Here is a 23,309-nt window from a genome sequence, read left to right on the forward strand (position 1 = left end):
AGTTTTCAATTTTTCTTAGTCTTATTTGTGGTGCCCACTCGCTGCTTTTGTATTTAGGATTCCATTATGAAGCAAGTATCGAAAATGAGAAACGAGATTTTGAAAAGGCTCTGGAGAGCATGGCTGTCTGCTTCAGCAGCACGTGAGTAAAAACATCAAAATGGCTTTCTTTGGGCTCAGTAAACTGACCATTTAAATGTCTGATGTTTGTTGCATTTTTCTATCCTCAGAGTCTCAGAATTCCTTATGGGGGAAGTGGACAGCAGTACATTGTTGTCGCTACCACTTGGAGACCAGAGCCAAGTAAGAAATTGTGATCTAGCAGCTAATACAACAATTATTATAGAGCTGTTCACTTTGGGTCCCCCATTAAATCTATTATGCTTAACATGTTTTGTGGCTGCAGATCTTACTCATGAACATTTGTAGGTACATTTCTTTAGGTTATGAACTAAACAAAGATCCCTCCCCCCCCCCCCCAAAAAAAAAATATATATATATATAGATTAAAAATTTTGTACAGAATGTACAAAAGAACATTTACATTTAAGACAGAAAAGCGTTGTCACTGGTTGCTTTACTGTTATAGAGGCACCGTTTATCATCATAACTATTCTTTATTACCTAAATTACATTTGTGTCTATAGCAGGATGTATATGTATTTGGCTCCCATGTGTATAAAATTCATGTGTGTAGAATTCTTTTGTTTAGCTTGTTTGTGCCATACTTTGCTCTGAAGCTTTACATCTGGAATTCAGGATATATGTGGACATCCCACATATATAGTTGTAGATACAGTATTATGATAAAACATTCAATTAATTCTCAGCCTTTTTCTTCCAACAGTCCATGGAAAGCTTATATGGTGGTCTGTCTGGTAGCGAGAGTGCACTATCCAGTGCGGAGTATGTGGATACTGGTAAGTGACGTTACCACTTGGAGAAAGAAATATATATATATATATATATATATATACAGTGGGGCCTTGGCTTACAAGCATAATTTGTTCTGGGACCATGCTTGTCGTCCAAATCCACTCTTAAACCAAAGCAAATTTTCCCATAAGAAATCATTGAAAAGTAGAAAATTGGTTCCACACCCCAAAAATAATTTTTTATTCTCAATAACATGAAGAACAGATGAAACAAATATTTCGAAACAGCTGCATATGTCAAATTATAAGTTATTGCACAGTATAGCAATCAGCAGTAGTTTGTAAATACAGGATGGAGCTGCAGATCCCCAAAATGCAGTAGCATAGTACAACGGGCTAGAATAGAGAAGCAGGGCTGCTGTCAGAGGTCTGTGTGGTCACATGACAGCAGTGGTGAAGGGGCGTGTATTCAGCATGTACCAATCAGAAAGTGAGAATCACAGAGCTGTACAGAAGGACAGTGACAGAAACCTCTCTATACAGCAGTGTTAATGGATTAAATGCTGCACTCTCTGTCTGAGGAGAGAGGGGTTACAGCTATGAAGATATTTTCTCCACAGTCCTGTCCCCTGATGCAAGCCCCAGCCTTAAGTGGATCTGTCATGATTTGGAAGGTGAGGGAGACTTCCTGGGTCAGAATACAGTGCTGTAGACCCTGCTATGCAGACCATGCCCCTCCCCCACACCCCCTCCCACCCAGTACAGGGAGCTCTTTAACCAAAGCAATGTTCTTAAACCAAGTCACGATTTTAAGAAATTGTGAGCTCTTCTTGCAAAACGCTCTTAATACAAGTTACTCTTAAACCGAGGTACCACTGTATAAAGAGAGAGAGAGGCTGACTCACTGTGCTAGTTGCAAAAGTAGTCAGGGAAAGTCTGATTAAGTCCAGATTGTGATAATCTAACCACACCATGTCCTCATCCTATCCACTGACCCCTCAATTGATGTAGATGCCTGAGTTTATACTATGCTCTGTTAACAGCGTTTATAGACATGTTTTACTGCAGCTACATTAATGGAACAATAGTCTGGAGCATACCCTACTTATTGTGAATGGCATTATCCTGTCTTGTCTATATTCTGGTGTCAAATTTAGGCACTGTAACCATTAGCGATAGTGAGTAGACTAGCTAAACGGTTTTCTCTACAGAACAGGAGGTGTTATTTTTTAGATAGTACAATTAGAAAAACATGACCAAAAAAGCTTAAACATATGTTTAACATGAAAACTTAATTTAAACAATAGGTCATATTATGAATTTGAAGAGGAAAATTGATATCATACTTCCACAGTAGTAGTGATTACTTTACAAGCAAGCCAGAAAAAAAGAAATGTGGAGTAAAGTAAATACACGAATTTGATCGATCTTACAAAAAGTATACATTTAGAAACAAAACAAAATAGTTCTTCATTGATTGATGTCCATGCTTTATATCCATGTTTAATGAACACACAATTTAGTTTAATTACTGTGCCTTTAGGAAGCCCTTTAGGTGACGATGTGGATGTAATCCTACAGAGGAGTGAAGGAGGTATACGAGCAGCTTTTCTTTATGCAAAAAACTTATCAAAATACATGAAAGATCTTGCAAGCTACATAGAGAAAAGAACTATTTTGGGTAAGTTTTAACTAAAGAAACTTCTTGTCCTGAATTTCTGAAATTTACTAATTATTTCAATTAATGTTTTTTTTTTCCATTTCTATTTTTTGTATTTTTCTTTTCATGCGACCAGTGTTTTGTGTTCCACCAAATTAAGCTTTTTCCCATTTTTTTTGTTGGCAATAAAAGTTTCCAATAGGACTAGATGAGAAACTCAATGTTGCCAACAGGACTAGATGAGAAACTTATGTTCTTTAGTAGACTTGTCACCCTGACTTGTATTTGCATTCCCTGAAACCTCCAACCTTGCTCTCTTCTAGAGATGGAATACGCCAAGGGCCTCCAGAAACTGGTAAACACATCAAAAACTGCTCTCACTCAAGAGGTATGTAATGTACACGTTTCCACCTAAAAAAAAAAAAAAAGTTTACAGAGAAGCTTTATTTGCAGTGGTTTTAAAATGTACAGATGTTACCTTGTCACATATAAATATATATTTTTATATATAAAAATAAATATTGGTGGTAAATTACCACATTTGGGTTTTCCGTTATATGACTGTAGTTCAATTCTTTTAAGACTGTGTATATTGCATCTGAGAAAAGGAGTAAAAGTACAACATATCCACAGGGTCCCAGTCATCCACTTTTGACCTCCATCAATGTGAAGGGTCACAGAAGATTTGGAGTCCTGTAACAAACATGCTTCCAGAGATCTTAATGTGAAGGCCCTATTACACGAATCGATTATTATCCGTATTAGGGTAATATCGGCTGTTACAGCTGATAATCGCTTAGTATAATAGAAGACAACGATCAGCAGACATGCACGATGTTGGCTGATCGTTGTCTTTCAACATGTTCAAATGTCAACGATTACGATGCTGCTGTCGCTCTGTGCAACAGGAGCAGCGGTAGCAGACCGCCGCTATGTTCTATAGGCTGTCTAGAATATCTAGCTGTCACCCGGGCAGCCCCCCTCTGCTCCCTGCTCCCCCCAGCTCCCACCCACGCAATCGCAAGTTTGCTCCTCTGCATGGACAGACAGATGCTTGTGCCATGATATCTTGTTTAATGCTAATGTTTACTCCCATTGTTAACCAATGCACAAAACTGAATTCAGCAATTCACTTTGGCAATTCACTAACTATTGGGGTACATTGGGAAAAATGGTTTCACACATTTGAGGATAGTGTTCTACAAATTCCAGTAAATGACAAATCAATTAAAGGGGTTATAATTATTGGTGGTCTGACTACTGCGACCCCAACCCCACTGATCACAATGGTCTCTTGTTTTTCTATGAAGCAGTATCTGAGCATGCACACTCCACTTGCTGTGGATGTTAAAGTCACTGGAACTTATACAAAATGTGTTCAGCTTTGTTCAGCTTTCCAGCTGCCTTCGGGTGCTACGAGTGGGCACTGGGCCGTAAGTCTCTATACTAGTATATGCTACAGTATTGTAAACCCATGGCAATACAATAGTGCCTAAAAAGTGTTATGTAGAAGAATCGGCTTTAAAATTCTGTATTGCTCTTTCCATAATTACTGTATTTGTTTTCTTTCCCAGCCATTTATGCCTTTCCAGTCCATCTATTCTGTAGCTTTGGAGCAGGATCAGGACCATGCACATGGTGTTCTGCACACAGCTTTGACACTGCAGCAGCAAACTTTTCTTCAGGTATATCACTATCAAGTATTTAGTATGACTTCATGACAATCACATTGATCTTAATAAACACCAGTATAAATGCTAGAACTTTAAAAATATCTTGCTGTCTCCAAAGCCAGTCAACATGCGACGCTTAGAACATGAGAAACGTAGAAAGGAGCTAAAAGAGCAATGGCAGAGAGCCCAACGCAAATTGGTAAGGCCTTTTTTTCTGTTCTTTTACATGAACCAAACAGACCCAGATAATGCTTGATGAGCCTTCATACTGCTCAGTTATCATGCAGGCCAGGTTGCAAGAAGGATCAGTGAGATCAGCATTCATTTAATAAGCCTACAAATGGCTCAATTATGGTGCAGATATTGTCACTGGATCATTGGTGTGGTCCTTTCATTTCTTTACTGCAGCCTTTACACCCTCTGTTTACATAGGGGATGACCAGCCTATTAAAATGATTTTAATACCTGCATAAAAGATACAATCAGCCTACACATGAGACGTTTCTTGTTTGTTGGTTAATCGCCGGCCTTTATACACAGGCTAGTTATCAGAAACAAGCATTTCTATCAATGCTCATTTACCAATAAATTAGCCCGTGTATGTCAAACACTTTATAATTGTTGTCTTTTTTTAAAAAATTATCTCTTTAGTTAGAAGCAGAAGCCAATCTGCGAAAAGCAAAACAGACGTACATGCAGCGTAGTGAAGAGCATGAGAAAGCCCAGTACAATGCAGTACGCGCTGAAGAGGAGCAGAGTCATAGTGGAACCAAATCCATTGATAAGAAAAGGAGGGCTGAGGAAGAAGCTAAAAACAGGGTAAATATGAGATAAAGGGAACAAAGAAACTCCTAAGGAGTGCATCCTATACATTTATCATTGAACTTGATGTATAGATTATGCATCATTTAACACAGTGAATCTTTTTGCTGGATATTTTTACATTTATCAAGACATTTCAACTTTGAATACACACTCCATTTTCTTTATTTCAGGCTGAAGAAGCAATGGCAACTTACAGGACATGCATTGCAGATGCTAAGACACAAAAACAGGAACTGGAAGACGTTAAAGTTAATGTTCTCCGGCAATTGCAAGAGCTTATCAAACAGACCGACCAGATCCTGCGCTCGGTACAGAAGAGATTCTCAAATGTTTTTTTTCTTAAAACTCTAGTATTCTGAAAAAACTCCTAGTAATATTTGCCTTCTAATATTGTTACATTATTATTATGGACGTTTCTTTGATTCAAGTGTCCTGTGTCTTTTCAGTCGACCATCTCCTATTATCAGAGCATGCACATGGAAACAGCACCATTACCTGTTGGCTTTCAGACACTCTGTGAGAGCAGTAAATTGTATGATCTGGGACAACAGTATGCCTCATATGTTAGACAACTTGGAGCTGGAGCAGAGCCGGAAATTTCTTATGACTTCCAGCCATACACACCACAGATATCACTGTACGAAATTCTAGCTTTCTCTCTTATACAATATTTAATCATTTATTATTTGGGTTGTAAAGAATTAAATAAATGGTTCTAAGATTATTTGTGTATGTCTAGGTCACCATGCGTACGAAACAGAAAGTCAAGTTTAAACTCAAAGGATTTTCCATCTGCAGAAAATAAAGATGTTACAGGAGAGGAACGGACTGTGGAGAGAAGAGGTAAGGAAAAAGTAAAAATATACCGCAATTCTTACAAGTCTTTTGACCATACAGCAGCTATATATTTCCATCTTACCCACTTTCATCTTTGATATTTTTTGTATTTTATTTTGGAATATCATAATCACATACCACATAGGTCAACAAGAAAGCATCTGTAATATCTAAGTGGAAACACATTTCTAAAAATCTATGTATGGATACATTCTGTGTCTGATACCAATAGAAAGAGTTGCCATATAGCCATACTAGGATGCATATAAAAGTGGCTGCTGCATAGTTATTGAGTCTACATATAGCATATGGGGTAGAGGATGCATGGTGCATTATAGGGGTTATCCAGTGCTACAAAACATGGCCACTTTTGCACCACTCTTGTCTCCAGACTGGGTGGGGTTTGAAACTTAGTTCCATTGAAGTAAATGGAGATTCATTGCAAACCACACCTGAACTGGAGACAAGAGTGGAGCAAACGTGGCTATGTTTTTGTAGTGCTGGATAACCCCTTTAACCACTAAAGAAGTTTTCTGGAAATAAAGTAACCCATCTAAGAAAAATAAAAACCAAGATATGGAGGGTCCCATTTTGGCAGCGACAACTAATGTGCCTTTGTCTACAGGTGGCATTCACATTTATGTATTGACGAGTATAAATACATGTTTTCATGTGACTTAAAATTAATTGATTTTAATAATTTCATTAGGAGGAAAAGGCCATCAGGTTCATAAGTCATGGCCAAGTGCTCTGACTGAAGGAGATTTGACCGAAAGTAAGGAGTCACAAGGTACTAAATATTGGCACATGATAAAGCAACTCCAGCGAAAATATGTTTTCTTTCAAATCAAGTGCCATAGATTTGTAATATACTCTATTAAAAAAGCTCAAGTGTTCCAGTACTTATCAGCTGCTCTATGCCCTACATAGCTTTGTCGATATCTATGACATACAGCAGCTGATAAGTACTGGAAGACTTGATATTTTCTCTGGCACTTTCTGGCACTAGTTAATTTGAAAGAATCATTTTTTTCACTGGAGTTGCTATTTAATGTTACATTTTTTAAATTTATTTGTACAGTTTTCCCAGAGAAGCTGATCCCACCTATTTCACCCACAGAAGATGAAAAGAAAAGACTGGCAATAGAGCAAGGTTGGTCAATACAGCTATCTTTTAAAAGTATGACTACCATAAAGTAGTGAAGAGCAATACTTTGACCTCAAGTTTAAAAAGACTCTGTCAGTAGGTTTATGCTGTCCTATCTCAGGGTAGCATAAACTAGTGACGGAGAAGCTGAGCAGAATGTTGTATCACATTGTTCTGTGCTGCTGATTTGGAGATATCCTCCTGAATAAAGCCAGTACTATACAGGTCGATTAGTGGGAGAAAGTGAGGGACAACCTGTCAGTTCAGCGCTTGCTTGCTCTTCGTTCCCCACACGCGCAGACAGCAAGCGGATAAGTGTTGGGGAGGGTTCGAGGAATTGCAGGATCTTTATAGGGGTTGTCCGGCGCTAAAAAATTATTCACAGAATAACACACATTACAAAGTTATACAACTTTGTAATGTGTGTTATGCAGCTGATGACGTGGCCGCGTCATCAGCCGCTCAGCCGCAATTGGCTGAGCACAGTTATGCTCAGCCAATCGCGGCTGAGCTTCGGATGACGCTGCAGAGGGCGGCCGGCACTCGGGAAGATCCGCCGTCCGCCCGAAGAAGACGTCACTGCTGAGGATCGGAGACCGTGGTCGGCATGTGACAGGTATGTATAGCGCACCACACTTCCGTGTACACGGGTGGGGGTGGTGGGACACGGGGAAGGGGGCCATTCACAGACATAACACACATTACAAAGTTGTATAACTTTGTAATGTGTGTTATTCTGTGAATAATTTTTTAGCGCCGGACAACCCCTTTAAGCTCGTCCAGTCGTCAGCTGCACATCCCCTACTACACAGGTAGATGTGCAGCCAATCACTTTTTGACAGATCAACACAACCTGATCAGTCAGGTTAAAAAGTGTTTGCTTTTAAATCGTCTTGCACTCTAGATTTAGTGTCGGCATTCTTGTAGTTTTTATATAATCACAAGTATTTGAATGTCTTCAAGTGTTCATATAGCGTAAATGCCCATCTTTTATATAAAAACAAAATAATCTATTACCGGAACTAGTTACATAGTTGTATGTTGCATGTACTGTATGTACATTGTACACTAACTGATGTTCAAAATATATAGCAGTATGTGCTGACTACTGATGGACACACGTGCTCAGTCTTCCTACAGCAAGGTCTCTACCTAGTCATCCTCTGCTCACTGAAGAGGAGCCAATAGAAATAGCTTCTGCTTGTCTGGGAGGGAGCAGAGCCACTCCAGTAACATGGCATCAGAAGACTCCTCTTCAGCTTCTTGGGATTGTAAAGAGATTATATTGTCAGATGGGGAGGAAGACTGATTTTGTCCAGAGCCTTCCCCCAGCTAAAGTTGCAAATGCAAGCAAAATATAATCACATTTCAGGGCTTTTGCCATAAAAAATGCCTTTAAAATGCCTTTAAACGCCTTTAAAAAAATTATAGCAGCCAACAAGATATCAGCTTCATCAAGAAATAAAGATGATATTTTTCAATACTTTTTTTTCTTTTTAGACATTAATGGACTGCCTTCTTCCTTAGAGGTGCCTCTCTCCAGTGGCCCATTCCGTAATGTCGGCTTATCACGGGCAGCTCGGACTCACAAGTTACGGAAGTTGAGAACACCAAGCAAATGCCGGGAGTGTAACAGCTATGTGTACTTCCAAGGAGCTGAATGTGAAGAGGTAAGAGAGGGGATAAACTTGAACATGGGCTGAGAACATTTTTCCATGTACTGTACTATCTGATAAGCAAGAGAACTATAAAAGTTTGTCCATCGAAAAGCCTCTCTCTGATGGAATACTGCTATCCTTGGTTTCAGTGAGTATGGTCTTATGCTTCACTTCCGCAAAGTGTTTACTTACCAAGCAGATACCAGCTGATCGCGAGTAGACCCCCTTTTTATGTAGTTGGCAGAGGACCTCTTGTTCATAGTGGATGCCTCTTTATTATTATGTGGGTTTTCTGGGCAAAAAAGACTAATAAATGCCCTTACTACACAGTGAATGGGAGCTAAGCCGCAGTTACAGGTCGCCATGACTACATCTTGTGCAGGTGACGATCAGTCTAATTTGAAAACCTAATGCACGGATTGATTATTCTTAAAAGGGTGTCAAAATCTTACAACAATTTTTAATTGTTATGTGTGTAATATATATATATATATAATGTGTGTAATATACACATAATAAAAATTATGAAGATTTAAAGAAGATTTATATACGTTGCTTTTCTAGATTTTTTAAATATTTCCTTCTCTCTCTCTTTATTCGTTATTATTCTTATTCTTTATTCTTTCCAGTGTTCCCTTGCTTGTCACAAAAAGTGTCTGGAAACCCTGGCAATACAATGTGGGCACAAAAAATTGCAAGGACGATTGCTTTTGTTTGGCAGAAACTTTTCGGATGCAGCAATGAGATCTCCAGATAACGTGCCTTTCCTTATACGCAAGTGTGTCTCCGAGATAGAAACACGTGCATTAACCATGAAGGTGATTATTAACTAAGTATTCAGGTTTCATTGTTTTTACTTAATCGACATAAACATACCTTGATTATATTGCCACAAAGAATCATCAGTTCTTTACATGGGCTGACAGGAGCAGAATAATAATTATCAGTCTTGGTGACTGGCTCTCATTTTCTAAACCTTTATATGGCTTGTTGAATTGGGTTGCTGGGCCGCCCAAATGCTTGCTAGATCATTTGTGAGGCTTTTAACTTAAAGTGTACCTGTCAGGAAGTCAGGCACTGCGATCAGTGCCAAAAACCCACTTAGCAACCAGAAGTTTGGGGATCCATGGAGATGGAACATGCACAGCTAATATGCGTGATCCTACTGTCTCAGCGTGTGTTGCCATCTCGGTGTGTTGTGTCTCCATAGATAACCTAACCTCCAGTGGCAGCCAGTTTCCTTAATGATACACTTGTTTTTGTTGGCGATCTGCATTCGATAAGAATGATTTTATTGACCGCATAAAAGATGCAATTAGCTGATAATTGAGTGCCTTCTCCTTCTTTGTGTGATTGCTGGCTGTTCTACACGGTCCAGTTATCTGAAAGAAGAGTTCCTATGAATGCTCATTCTACGGGTGCATTCACATGTACAGGATTTGCAGCAGATTTGATGGCGCAGATTTGAAGTTGCAGATTCAAAGAAAATCCAATCTGGGCCATGAAATCTGCTGCGGATCTGCTACAGATTCAAAACTGTGTCATGAAATCTGCTGTAGATCCCGTACGTGTGAACGCACCCTTAGAAAGTATAGTAAAAGGCCTGTGTTAAAGGGCATTTAAGGATTTGTCTACATGTTCAGTATACGCTGTGGATTTGATACTGCAATTTTTTTTTTTATATTCTTTATTTAGGGGTGAAACTAGGACAACAAACGTAGCCCCTATACAGCGGGGAACAAAAATGAGAATAGGGATCAAAACAATGTCTCCACAACTGTGGAAGTAGGATAATGGGAGACAAAGATGATACTGCAGATTTTATTATGTGCTCACCTTTTTATTTATATTGATTTTCACAGCATCAAATCTACAGCGTATACAGTACATATGAATATACCAAGTGGTATTCCAGCAATTAACACACACTAGGGGATGAGTGTATGATTACTGGGGATCTAACATCTGGGATTCCTTGCTATCTTGAAGAGTCCTGAGTCTCCCTTTAGGATGGAGCGTCACTTGTGTGTGTGTGCACTGTTGTGGGAGCTGCCAGAGATAAGTATAGTGCTCAGCTATCACACACACACACCGCTGCGCCATTCTAACTGGAGGCTCAGGACCCTGTTCTTGAGTGTATCCTGTAATGAATGTTATTGACTGAAATACCCCTTTATGGTGCGTTCACACCTACAGGATCTGCAGCTGATTTTCTGCAGCAGATTTCATTTAAATAACTGAACACAGCATCAAATCTGCTGCAGAAAATCTGCTGCAGATCCTGTAGGTGTGAACCCACCCTTAAGGGTTGTAATATAAGGCATTAGTACTAAGATCTCTTGGCCACTGTGTATTGATAGATTAGCATTGTAGATAAGCATACAGATATTTACTGTTTCTTGGTGGTGGTTCATCTTTTATTGTCTTACAGGGTATATATCGTGTGAATGGGGTAAAGACCCGGGTGGAGAAGCTTTGCCAGGCTTTTGAAAATGGGAAGGAGTTGGTTGAACTTTCTCAGGCCTCACCACATGATCTGAGCAACGTCCTGAAACTCTATCTACGCCAGGTGAAATAGATTTAGACATGTTTTTTCATAATTCTAGGAAACTCCTGATTTTCATTTTTTCCCCACTATCCAATATGCAAGTCCAGTGTTCTTGACCAACAATACACTAGATTCGCTAAATAAATTCCATTTTATTATTAATTCTACATTCCCCAGCTACATTCTACATTGCAGTACTTATGACCACTACATTCACATATAAATACAGTGGTACCTTTGTTTAAGAGTTCACAGTTTTTCAAAATTGTTACTTGGGTTAAGAGCATTGCATAGGTTTAAGAGCTCCCTGTACTGGGTGGGAGGGGGAGTGTGGGAGGAGAATGGTCTGCATAGTGTAGTCAACAGCACTGTACTCTGACCCAGGAAGTCTCCCTCACATTCCAAATCATAGCAGATCCACTTCAGGCTGGGGCTTGTATCAGGGGACAGGACTGGGGGTAATCTCTTCATAGATGAAACCTCTCTCTCCCTGGACAGATAGTGCTGCATTATGTGCCCACATATGCCCTGCTCATTCCTTCATGCTCCATGCAGTTTCTGCCAGCCCTTGTGTTTCCCATCCTCTCCACTCCTGCTATAATGTGCCTGCACTTACACTCAGCTATGCACATTGCAGCTGCTATAATGTGCCTGCACTCACACTCAGCTATATACACTGTATAGAAAAGTTTCTGTCACTGTCCTCATGCACAGCTCTGTGATTCACAGTTCCTGACTGGTCCATGCTGGACACACCCCTTCCCCAATGCTGTCATGTGACCACACAGACCTCTGACAGCAGCCCTACAAACTGCTGCCGTTTCTTAAAGTGTCACTGTCGTTAAAAAAAAAATTGTATCAATAGTCCAGACGATTTTAAGAAACGTTGTAATTGGGTTTATTAGGCAAATATGCCATTATCTGCATTCAAAAAGCCTTTTCCCAGGTCCCTCCTCCTCTCCTTTCTGTCATCCACTGCTCAGAATCAGGAAATCTCGACTGTTTTTTCATCAGTCGGATCCTGTCTGAGAGGGGAGGGGGAAGGAGCAAGATTAGCGGCAGCTGAGAGCAGAGAACAAAGGATAACACAGCAGGGGAGCTATTCAGAGTGCTATTCAGGGGTCAGAGAGGTCAGTGGTGACTGCGGAGGAGGAGAGAGCCCCTCATGTGAATGTAAATTAACTCTTTGTTGTCCTGTTTTGGTGCCTTTACTTTCTTTTTCCATAGGAGAACAATGAAGACGGGGGGAGAGCTTCAAACTGCTATTTCATGATAAAAATTAATTTTTCAGCTAATAAAACCAAAAAAAAATTTTTAACGACAGTGACGTTTTAAGGTTTAAGCGCTAACTATACATTATACACCACATGATGATTGCTATACTGTACAGTGACTTATAATATGACATATTCAGCTGTTTCTCATTGTTTGTTTTATCTGTTCTACATGTTATTCAGAATAAAAAAATCATTATTTTTGGGGTGTAAAACCAATTTTCTGCATTTCAATGATTTCTTATAGGAAAATTTGCTTTGGTTTAAGAGTGGATTTGGATTACAAGCGTGGTCCCGGAAGCAATTATTCTCGTAATTCAAGGCACCAGTGTAATTCTTTTATGTATATACTGTATTTTCAGCTGCCTGAGCCTCTAATGCCATTCCGGCTCTATAATGGTTTGATGGGTCTTGCAAAAGAAAGTCTACGTGATTGTGAAACTGGCAAAGCATCCAGACTTGAGGACAAAGGGGCAGAAACAGAGACAGAGGTCTTGGCCATGGTGGAGAGGTTGAAAGGACTGCTCCAGGACCTCCCCCCTGAAAACAAGGTCACATTGCAGTACTTGATAAAGCATTTGTGCAGGTATGTCTGTTGTGCACTAATTGATGATGGAAACAGGTGTTTTTTTTTAAAAAGCAGTGTACAGTGAGAGGTAAAATGTTACCTGTTTGGTACTGCCTGGAAAGACTGGAGTATGCCGTCCAGTTTTGGAATCCGATTTGTAAAAAGGATGTCCTAGAGCTGGAGAGGGTACAAAGATGGGCAACCAAAGTAATAAGGGGAATAGAGCATCTTAGTTATGAGGAGAGATTAAAAGAATTAAATTTATTTAGTCTAGAGAAAAAAAGTTTATGGGGAGATATGATTAATTTATTTAATTATATAAATAGTCCCTACAAGAAATATGAGGAAAAGATGTTCCAGGTAAAACCCCCTCAAAGGACAAGAGGGCACTGCCACCGCCTGAAGATAAAAAGGTTCAATCTCCGGAGGCGACAAGCCTTCTTTACCATGAGAACTGTGAATCTGTGGAACGGTCTACCACAGAATCTGGTCACAACAAAAACAGTAGAAGGCTTCAACATAGGCTTAGACAAGTTATTAAACCAAAATAACTTAAATGCATATGTATAGAACCTATCACCCCTCCCCCTTCCCTGTATCCATCCCCTCCTTGGTTGGACTTGATAGACATGTGTCTTTTTTCAGACGTATTAACTATGTAACAATGTACATACCACATGTGCAGTCTGTGCAGTGACCCACTGTAGCCCAGTAGGTAAGGAGGGTCCTGCCTGGATTGTTAGAGCGGCATGAGGGGGTAGATGTATACATAGCTATTGGGCAGCAAGTGGTCTATATGCTGTTCTTGCTTAGTGGCCTTTTGCTGTCTGTGTCCACCCCTGGATTTGACCTCTAATTGATGAAATAGCTGTTATTATGATAGAATCTTTGCAGACTGCATCATCTATAAGTAAAACTGTGACACAGGTAAAGCATGGATAAACCATTATAAAGACAATTATACAAATCTCCAAGGGTGGAACAAAGCATGACTTTTTTTTTAGTTTGGTCACAATTGCCTCCAGATTACCTCCACTTTTTAAAAATGAGTAACCATTTCTTAACCCTTTTGCTGCCAAAGGGTTAGCATTATAAGATTAGGTTTAGGAATTTGTGATTACTGAATAGAGTGACATTTTGACAATGAGTCAGTATGCTTTTAGAAGATATATGGGTACTAGCTCTTTTTGAATATGTAAAAAGTGTGAAGATCCAACCCAAAAGGTCTACAAAACCCTGGCAGTAGAAGGGTGAAATCTTATTGGTTGATTGGTTAATACAGAAGGTGATAATGTAATGGAGGTGGGACATAATGATTATGTTGACCTTAATTTTCCTGGGACATAATGTTTATGTTGACCTTAATTTTCCTGCAGAGTTTCAGAGCAAGAACAAATCAATAAGATGAGCCCTAGCAACCTAGGCATTGTTTTTGGGCCTGCACTGATGCGACCACGGCCAACAGATGCTACTGTCTCTCTGTCATCTCTAGTGGATTATCCTCATCAGGCAAGAATTGTGGAAGCACTTATTGTCTTCTTTGACAAGATCTTCCAGGAGTTGTCTTTACCCATTGATAAGTTATCAAGGACAAATGATGTAAGATTTTTAAATTTTTTAAGATATTTACAGATTTATTACATTTAAAAAGTTTATTTAATTTAATAAAATAACTAAGAACCTCCTACTGTGTGTGTAAAGTAATAAAATACACTATACTCACCTAGCCTAGTCCTGGTTAGAGATGATCGAACATTGGGATTTTGCAGGTTCGAGCAAACTCGAACCTTCAGCATTTGATCCCTGATGCCTTCCCGGTCCGTGGGGAAGGAGGAGACAGCCCTGGTACCGCCTGGAATTCCGGGATTCAGCCTATTACCCAGGTATCGGGAATCAAATGCTGCAGGTTCGAGAAGGTTTGAGTTCGCTCAAACCTGCAAAATCCTGATCAGGGCCGCTTTAACCTAGGTGCATATGGTGCACGTGCACCGGGCCCCCTAGTTCAGATCACGTGACAGAGGCCCCCCGGCTGAGGAGAGCAGTGAAGGGGAAGGAGCTGAAGACACAAGTGTCGGCGCTCTGTGACACCTGTGGCAGTGCGGGGCTGGTGGTGGTCGGGAGGGAGGAGGACTGTAGCTGATTCCTGTGAAACCTGTGAGACAGTGCACAGTGCAGAGTGACCGGGTCTTACAGGAAGCAGCTCCAGCTACAGGTTGCACTACATGCTCTGCTGGCCCTGTCTGCGGGGGAGCCCAGGAGGCAGTGCCGACTTCACAAGCACCCACCCTTTCCCCAGGCAGAGTGTGTGGAGGCTGGGGAGCAGCACCTGCAGCATGCATGTAAGTAGTAGCGAGGTGGAGGGGGGAATTGAAGCTGGGGGCCCACTGACAGAGGATTTGCCCACCGGACCTGTCCGGAGTATGTCCCGGTAAGCCCCGCCCCCTGGTCTCAAGCCCCGCCCCGGCACAGACCACAGGTGGTATTTTAACACTTACTGCCATTCAGAAGTCACCCAGCTTTCCTGCATCTTATATTGTTGTATGACTGAGGCCACCCAGCTTTCCCAGGATCTTAGTCTTAGTATGATGGGGGGTCACAAGATCTTACAGACTAGAAGGTCTGAGTCAGTCTTCCTAGTCTGTAAGCTCCTGTGTCCCCCCAGTCCTCCTCCTAGTCTGTAAGCTCCTGTGCCCCCCCCAGTCCTCCTCCTAGTCTGTAAACTCCTGTGTCCCCCCAGTCCTCCTAGTCTGTAAGCTCCTGTGTCCCCCCAGTCCTCCTAGTCTGTAAGCTCCTGTGTCCCCCCAGTCCTCCTAGTCTGTAAGCTCCTGTGTCCCCCCCAGTCCTCCTAGTCTGTAAGATCCTGTGTCCCCCCAGTCTGTAAGCTTGTATGTTCCCCAGTCCTAGTCTGTAAGCTCCTGTGTCCCCCCAGTCCTTCTCCTAGTCTGTAAGCTCCTGTGTCCCCCAGTCCTCCTCCTAGTCTGTAAGCTCCTGTATCCCCCCAGTCCTCCTAGTGTGTAAGCTCCTGTGTCCCCCAGTCCTCCTCCTAGTCTGTAAGCTCCTGTGTCCCCCAGTCCTCCTAGTCTGTAAGCTCCTGTGTCCCCCCAGTCCTCCTCCTAGTCTGTAAGCTCCTGTGTCCCCCCAGTCCTCCTCCTAGTCTGTAAGCTCCTGTGTCCCCCCAGTCCTCCTCCTAGTCTGTAAGCTCCTGTGTCCCCCAGCCCTTCTAGTCTGTAAACTCCTGTGCCCCCCCAGTCCTCCTCCTAGTCTGTAAGCTCCTATGTCCCCCAGTCCTCCTAGTGTGTAAGCTCCTATGTCCCCCAGTCCTCCTCCTAGTCTGTAAACTCCTGTGTCCCCCCAGTCCTCCTAGTCTGTAAGCTCCTATGTCCCCGTCCCCCCAGTCCTCCTTCTAGTCTGTAAGCTCCTATGTCCCCCAGTCCTTCTCCTAGTGTGTAAGCTCCTGTGCCCCCAGTCCTCCTCCTAGTCTGTAAGCTCCTGTGCCCCCAGTCCTCCTAGTGTGTAAGCTCCTGTGCCCCCAGTCCTCCTCCTAGTCTGTAACTCCTGTGTCCCCCAGTCCTCCTAGTCTGTAAGCTCCTATGTGCCCCAGTCCTCCTCCTAGTCTGTAAGCTCCTGTCCCCCCAGTTCTCCTCCTACAGACTAGGAGGAGGATTGGGGGGACACAAGAGCTTACACACCCATACTCCCTACAGTGGGAACCTGTTATAGCCAGAAACTGTTCCAGTGGTGATATTAGGTGTGTACGTGCCCCCACTAGCTTCACTCTCCATTATTCATAAAGATTTAGGGGTATTGTACCTGACATAGGAATGCTCCCCGACCATATTCCCTTTTTATAACTTGTCATAAAACCTGATGCACTGAGTATAATGCACCAGTGATAATACCTGATAAATATAATTCAGTTAAACTTTATAAGGAGAGGGGGCCCACTCTTGAGGTCTGTGCACTGGGCCCACCAGTGTATTAAAACGGCCCTGATCCTGATGTTCGATCATCTCTAGTCCTGGGCTGGTAAACTGGTTTGCCCTGGTGCCTCTGTTTATTTCCCTTGATGATGAACACTTGTGTATCAGTGATTGCTGATGATGTTCCGAACGTAATGCAGCCAAAGCAGAGAGATCAATTCGTCATGTAATCTGCCCGTAACCTGACTATCTGTATTAAATAAACAGGTACTGTGGGATTTTACATTTTTATATAATACTGGAGTTGCTGAGGAAAAAAAAGTCATACTTGCCTAGCCTGGTCCCCTGCAGATCCTGCTGCAGCTCCTTCTGGTCCCCTCTTCTTTATCACATTTATCACATGCTGGAATTTAGATATTACTAGAAAATGTACCCGGCGCTGCCCGGGTATAAAGTGTCAGTGTGTTAATTAGATTTGTTCTAAGGTGCCCAGGAGGCCAAGCTAAAGGTATTGTTTCATCTGAGTTAATCAGTGGAATTAGTGTATACCTGTAGTGCATAGTTGGAGGGGTTCTGTATACCCACAATGTATAGTTTTTAGGGGTCTCGCATATCTGTAGTGCATAGTTGGGGGGGCTGTATACCTATAGTGTATAGTTGAGGGAGGTCCTGTATACCTGTAGTGTACAGTTGGTGAAGGTCCTGTATACCTGTACTGTATAGTTCGGGGGTCCTGTATACCTGTAGTATATAGTTGGTGCTGTATACCTGTAATGTATAGTTGGTGGAGGTCTTGTATACCTGTAGTTTATAGTTTGAGGGTCCTGGATACCTGTAGTGTATAATTGGTGGAGGTCTTGTATACCTATAGTATGTAGTTCGGGGGTCCTGTATACCTGTAGTAAATAGTTTGAGGGTCCTGTATAACTATAGTAAAGAGTTGGTGGAGGTCCTGTATACCTGTAGTGTATAGTTTGGGGTCCTATATACCTGTAGTATATAGCTGGTGGAGTTCCTTTATACCTGTAGTATATTTGGGGTCCTGTATACTTGTAGTATATTTGGGGTCCTGTATACTTGTAGTATAGAGTTGGTGAAGGTGCTGTATACCTGTATTATAGAGTTGGTGTAGGTCCTGTATACCTGTAGTGTATGGTTTTGAGGTCCTGTATACCTGTAGTGTATAGTTTGGGGTCCTATATACCTGTAGTATATAGTTGGTGGAGTTCCTGTATACCTGTAGTATATAGTTTTGTGGAGGTCTCGTATACCTGTAGTATATAGTTTTGGGGTCCTGTATACCTGTAGTGTCCTGTATACCTGCAGGGTTGTATTTACCCGTATGGCAGTGTTATTCAGTCACAGTGTGTCGGTATTGGTCATGTCTGGTATGGGGGTGTTATCCAGTCACAGTATGGCGGTATTGGTCAGGTCTGGTGTGGCGGTGTTATCCAGTCACGGTATGGTGGTATTGGTCAGGTCTGGTATAGCGGTGTTATCCAGTCACAGTATGGCAGTATTGGCCAGGTCTGATATGATGGTGTTATCCAGTCACAGTATAGTGGTATTGGTCAGGACTGGTGTGGCAGTGTTACCCAGTCACAGTTGGCCGGTATTGGTCAGGTCTGGTATGGCAGTGTTATCCAGTCACATTATGGCGGTATTGGTCAGGTCTGGTATGACAGTGTTATCCAGCACAGTATGGCGGTATTGGTCAGGTCTGGTATGGCAGTGTTATCCAGTCACAGTATGGCAGTATTGGTCAGGTCTGGTATGACAGTGTTATCCAGCACAGTATAGCGGTATTGGTCAGGTCTGGTGTGGCGGTGTTATCCATTCACAGTATGGCGGTATTGGTCAGGTCTGGTGTGGCAGTGTTATCCAGTCACAGTATGGCGGTATTGTTCAGGTCTGGTATGGCAGTGTTATCCAGTCACAGTATGTTGGTATCAGGTCTGGTATAGCAGTGTTATCCAGTCACAGTGTGGCGGTATTGGTCAGGTCTGGTATGGCAGTGTTATCCAGTCACAGTGTGGCGGTATTGGTCAGGTCTGGTATAGCGGTGTTATCCAGTCAGTGTGGCGGTATTGGTCAGGTCTGGTGTGGCGGTGTTACCCAGTCACAGTATGGCAGTATTGGTCAGGTCTGGTATGGAGGTGTTATCCAGTCACAGTATGGCGGTATTGGTCAGGTCTGGTATGGAGGTGTTATCCAGTCACAGTATGGCGGTATTGGTCAGGTCTGGCAGTGTTATCCAGTCACAGTATGGCGGTATTGGTCAGGTCTGGTATGACAGTGTTATCCAGCACAGTATGGTGGTATTGGTCAGGTCTGGTGTAGCAGTGTTACCCAGTCACAGTTTGGTATACCTGTTGTGCCCTGTATATATACATGTACTGTATAGATGGAGTAGGGGCTCCTGTATATACATGTACTGTATAGATGGAGTAGGAGGTCCTGTATATACATGTACTGTATAGATGGAGTAGGGGGTCCTGTATATACATGTACTGTATAGATGGAGTAGGGGGCCCTGTATATACATGTACTGTATAGATGGAGTAGGGGTCCTGTATATACATGTACTGTATAGATGGAGTAGGGGGTCTACCAGTTATTACTGTGGATGTTGTGAGGCAGCTTCCCTAGCAACCATTGCTCCCTGTGAAAATGAAAGCAGTAATCCTATTGGTTGCTAAGGCTCCAACTGCCGTGTCTGCTGCAGCTAATTATATCACCTGTGTTTGCAGTGAGGAGATTTTCCCATTCATCTCTATGGGGCGCCTCTCTTTCCCCTCCCCCTCCCCTACTGTACATCTGGCGGGGACGGGACCTTCGCAATAACCTTCCCGGACACCCAATGTATCTGTGTGCCAAATTTGGGGTCAAACGGTTCAGGTGTTTGGAAGTCTATAGAGGACAGACAGAAGGACAGACAGACAGACTTTGATTTTTATGATATAGATGTCCTCCAGGGCTGGATTAACCAGAGTGCTAAAATGTTTACTGTAAATGGAATAAGTAGCCATTAAGAACAGAGCTATAGTAATCTGGTAAGATCCTGGACCCCATAGCAACCTATCTAGCTTTCTTGTTCCCATTTTCCTTGAGGTAGCTTTATGCATGAGACATTGGGGTACGTTTATCAAGGGCTTTGTGCCTATTTTTAGGTGAATAATTGGATTTTTAACCCATTTATGGTATCAGGTAAATGTTTGTGCAATTTTTGTGAATATTCTGAGAATTTTCAAATCATAAATGTATTAATAGTTTGTTAAATTAGTCCTATTCGGCTGGGTAAAAAAACAGAAGAATCGCGCGTGTTAGACTTAATAGTAAATGTCCCCCACAGTGTTTCCATATGCAACAATAAAGGATTTCTTTATAACATTAAATTATAAATACATTTTAAGACTGATTTAGGTCTTTGTGTGTTCTGTGCAGGAGACCTCCTCACAGGAAAGTACTCCCAAACTGCAAGTTACTGCAGAAGAGGAAGTGCCTGAAGTTGCAGCTGATTTCCAGTCTACAGTGTTCAGAGGTGAGTTCTATCATTGCTGTACTAGTCTACATAAGAGAAACTGCAGCTTTACTACATACAGCATCATTCATGCACATATAATGCAACTCCATACAGAAGCTGTGTATTCAGACTAACAACAGGTATCAAGTGTATGCAGAAAAGCCTTGAAATATTTTTCCACAATAATTTCTAATCATTTTCCACATTTTTTAACGTGTCTTTGGCATCTGTACGTACTTTCACTTCAAGTTAAAAAGGTGTCCACAGTAAATACAAAATCTGTGCAAGTGCTAATTCTTTGAGTAATAATAAAATGTGTTTATATAGCAACAACATATTCTACACACTGTACAAGTTTGAGTACAAAAAAAAAAATAAAAGCTCTGTCCTGTCTGCTTCAGCCACCAAAAACACCCTCCTTTATCACCAGATCATAAACCCCATAGGCCACAAATACACTTTATCATATTATAGGGTATTCTTTCCATTTTCTCAATAAGCATTTCCTCTTTGAGATTTGTATCTTCTGGTCACAAAGTACATAGATATTTGCTTATCTGCAATCCCAAATAAAGGTGACGACCTTATCCAAATGCATGCAAATGTCTTATCATTCCACTCCGCTGTTGAACTTAGGAACAACACTTGACTGGGAGCACTGGGAATTCCTTACACAAACAAGTCATGAGTCTAGGCCCTAACGTGCACAGTTGGGTTGGTAGTTAGAGATAAGCGAACCGGGTTCGGTTCGAGTCCATCCGAACCCAAACGTTCGGTATTTGATTAGCTGGGGCTGCTGAACTTGGATAAAGCTCTAAGGTTGTCTGGAAAACATGGATACAGCCAATGACTATATCCATGATTTCCACATAGCCTTAGGGCTTTATCCAACTTCAGCAGCCACCGCTAATCAAATGCCAAAAGTTCGGGGTCGGATCGACCTTGAGCATGCTCCAGGTTCGCTCATCTCTATTGGTAGTCTCTGTCTCATTCCTCAGCACAAATAAAACCCATCAGATGTCCCCTTTTCCCCCTTCCCACTCTTTCCCTTGAGTCTCTCTCATCCATATGAATGTGAAACGCTAAAAGAAGACTGAAAACTGTACAATAGAGTTACTACATCCAGAGAAAAGAGACAAAGGGGTGAATAAAGTGCTGATGCCTGTGATTTGTCAATCCTGGTGTATTTCCTAGTGGAGCTTTCAATAACCATACAGTAATGGGGCCATTATGGCATAAGAAACACTCAGGATGGATACCAAAAACTAAGCTGCCCTTGTCTTTTGTCTAATACAGATACCTCTTTTACTGATTCAAGGCTCCACCTCTGCTTGTTTCCTAATAGTTGTTTTAGTCAATTTTCTCTGTCTCCTTTTCTTTTTGTTGGTCCTCTCTGATACTGTAATACCTATGGTTTTAGGGATGAATGAAGTTACAGTAGTAGCAAAATGCTCACTACACTTGTTGGTCGGCTTGTTAGCTGGATCCAGCTTTTTCAGGCACCTGGAGCGCAGACACTTTCCCACAATCCCTCTTGTTTGAATGTGAAGTGAAAACCAACAGCCAGTACTGAGACAGATCATGTGACAATTGAACCAAGCATGTGTGACACAAGAAAGAGGAAGCCTGGTGAACCAAGCATGTGTGACACAAGAAAGAGGAAGCCTGGTGGGCCATACCCAAGGGCAACAGATAAAAACAAAACAGCACATAAGGGGGATTAGTGATTCTATATCTTTCAAATGGTACATTTTAAGAAATGCTTGTTTATTGGAAATATATAAAATTTTACATAATGTATCAGTATAGACCGATCAGTATCCCACCACGCCTTTAGAGCGACTCTGTACCCACAATCTGACACCCCCCAACCGCTTGTACCTTGAGATAGCTGCTTTTAATCCAAGATCTGTCCTGGTGTCTGTTCTGCAGGTGATGCAGCTATTGTGCTAAAAAAAAACGTTTAAATTTGCAGCCCTGTGTCAAATTGGCGTGGCCTAGAGTACCAGTATCCTAGAATTGCGACACCTCTCCGTCCCTCCTGATCATTAGGAATGCCCCTAGAACAATTTCTCCTATTCATCACCTGTGTGAACACTACACAGAAGCTAGATTGTTAAGGCACCTGTACAGTGTTCAGACAGGTGATGAATAGGAAAAAAAATCCTACCCGGGGCCGTTTCTAGTAATGAGGAGGGACGGAGGGGTGTTGCAGTCCTACGGTATACACACTCTAGGCCACGCAAATTTGACACAGGGCTGCAAGTTTAAAAGTTGTTTTTTAGGACAATAACTGCATCATCTGCCAAACGGACTCAAAGACAGATCTTGGATTAAAAGCAGCTATTCGAAGGTACAAGTGGTTTGGGGGGTCACATTGTGGGTACAGAGTTGCTTTAAGGGAAATGTATTGGCCAGATTTTTCTCTTTTTTTACTGATTAAAACCAGATACTGTAACATGTTCTTTTTTTTCTAATTTGTTTCTATTTTCCCATAGTTAATTTCTTATTTTTATTTAAAATGGTGAGAATGAAAACTGCAAGCTTTCAGGATTATTTGGTATTATAGATAATACAATGGACAATTTGGGGGGGGGGGGGGGAAATCACCAAAAAGTTAACATAAAAACTTAAACAATAGAACATTTTCTGTTGACCCTTCTCTAAAGGAGAAGTCCAACAAAATTTTTATTAAAGTATTGTATTGCCCCCCAAAAGTTATACAAATCACCAATATACACTTATTACGGTAAATGCACATAAAGTGCTTTTTTTCCCCTGCACTTATAACTGCATCAAGG

The 23,309-nt window shown here is 41.7% G+C and overlaps 1 protein-coding gene across 2 annotated transcripts in view; it reads left to right on the forward strand.

Moving 5' to 3' along the window:
* Positions 1-23,309, forward strand: part of ARHGAP45 (Rho GTPase activating protein 45) — a 121,074-nt gene that overhangs the window by 95,213 nt on the left and 2,552 nt on the right. The window contains exons 7-25 of one of the 2 annotated variants that reach the window (XM_069962399.1): positions 58-142; positions 231-303; positions 848-920; positions 2,419-2,556; positions 2,859-2,923; positions 4,110-4,220; positions 4,327-4,407; positions 4,860-5,027; positions 5,204-5,341; positions 5,480-5,670; positions 5,773-5,876; positions 6,580-6,660; positions 6,952-7,023; positions 8,518-8,687; positions 9,305-9,493; positions 11,107-11,244; positions 12,860-13,083; positions 14,442-14,664; positions 20,430-20,526. In XM_069962399.1, the coding sequence (XP_069818500.1) occupies positions 58-142; positions 231-303; positions 848-920; positions 2,419-2,556; positions 2,859-2,923; positions 4,110-4,220; positions 4,327-4,407; positions 4,860-5,027; positions 5,204-5,341; positions 5,480-5,670; positions 5,773-5,876; positions 6,580-6,660; positions 6,952-7,023; positions 8,518-8,687; positions 9,305-9,493; positions 11,107-11,244; positions 12,860-13,083; positions 14,442-14,664; positions 20,430-20,526 (2,421 nt within the window). The remainder of the gene's footprint in view (positions 1-57; positions 143-230; positions 304-847; positions 921-2,418; positions 2,557-2,858; positions 2,924-4,109; positions 4,221-4,326; positions 4,408-4,859; positions 5,028-5,203; positions 5,342-5,479; positions 5,671-5,772; positions 5,877-6,579; positions 6,661-6,951; positions 7,024-8,517; positions 8,688-9,304; positions 9,494-11,106; positions 11,245-12,859; positions 13,084-14,441; positions 14,665-20,429; positions 20,527-23,309) is intronic. The other variant, XM_069962400.1, reaches the window with a different exon arrangement.

The sequence above is a fragment of the Dendropsophus ebraccatus genome, chromosome 3 (genome assembly GCF_027789765.1).
Source record: "Dendropsophus ebraccatus isolate aDenEbr1 chromosome 3, aDenEbr1.pat, whole genome shotgun sequence".
In the NCBI taxonomy this organism is placed as follows: Eukaryota; Metazoa; Chordata; class Amphibia; order Anura; family Hylidae; genus Dendropsophus; species Dendropsophus ebraccatus.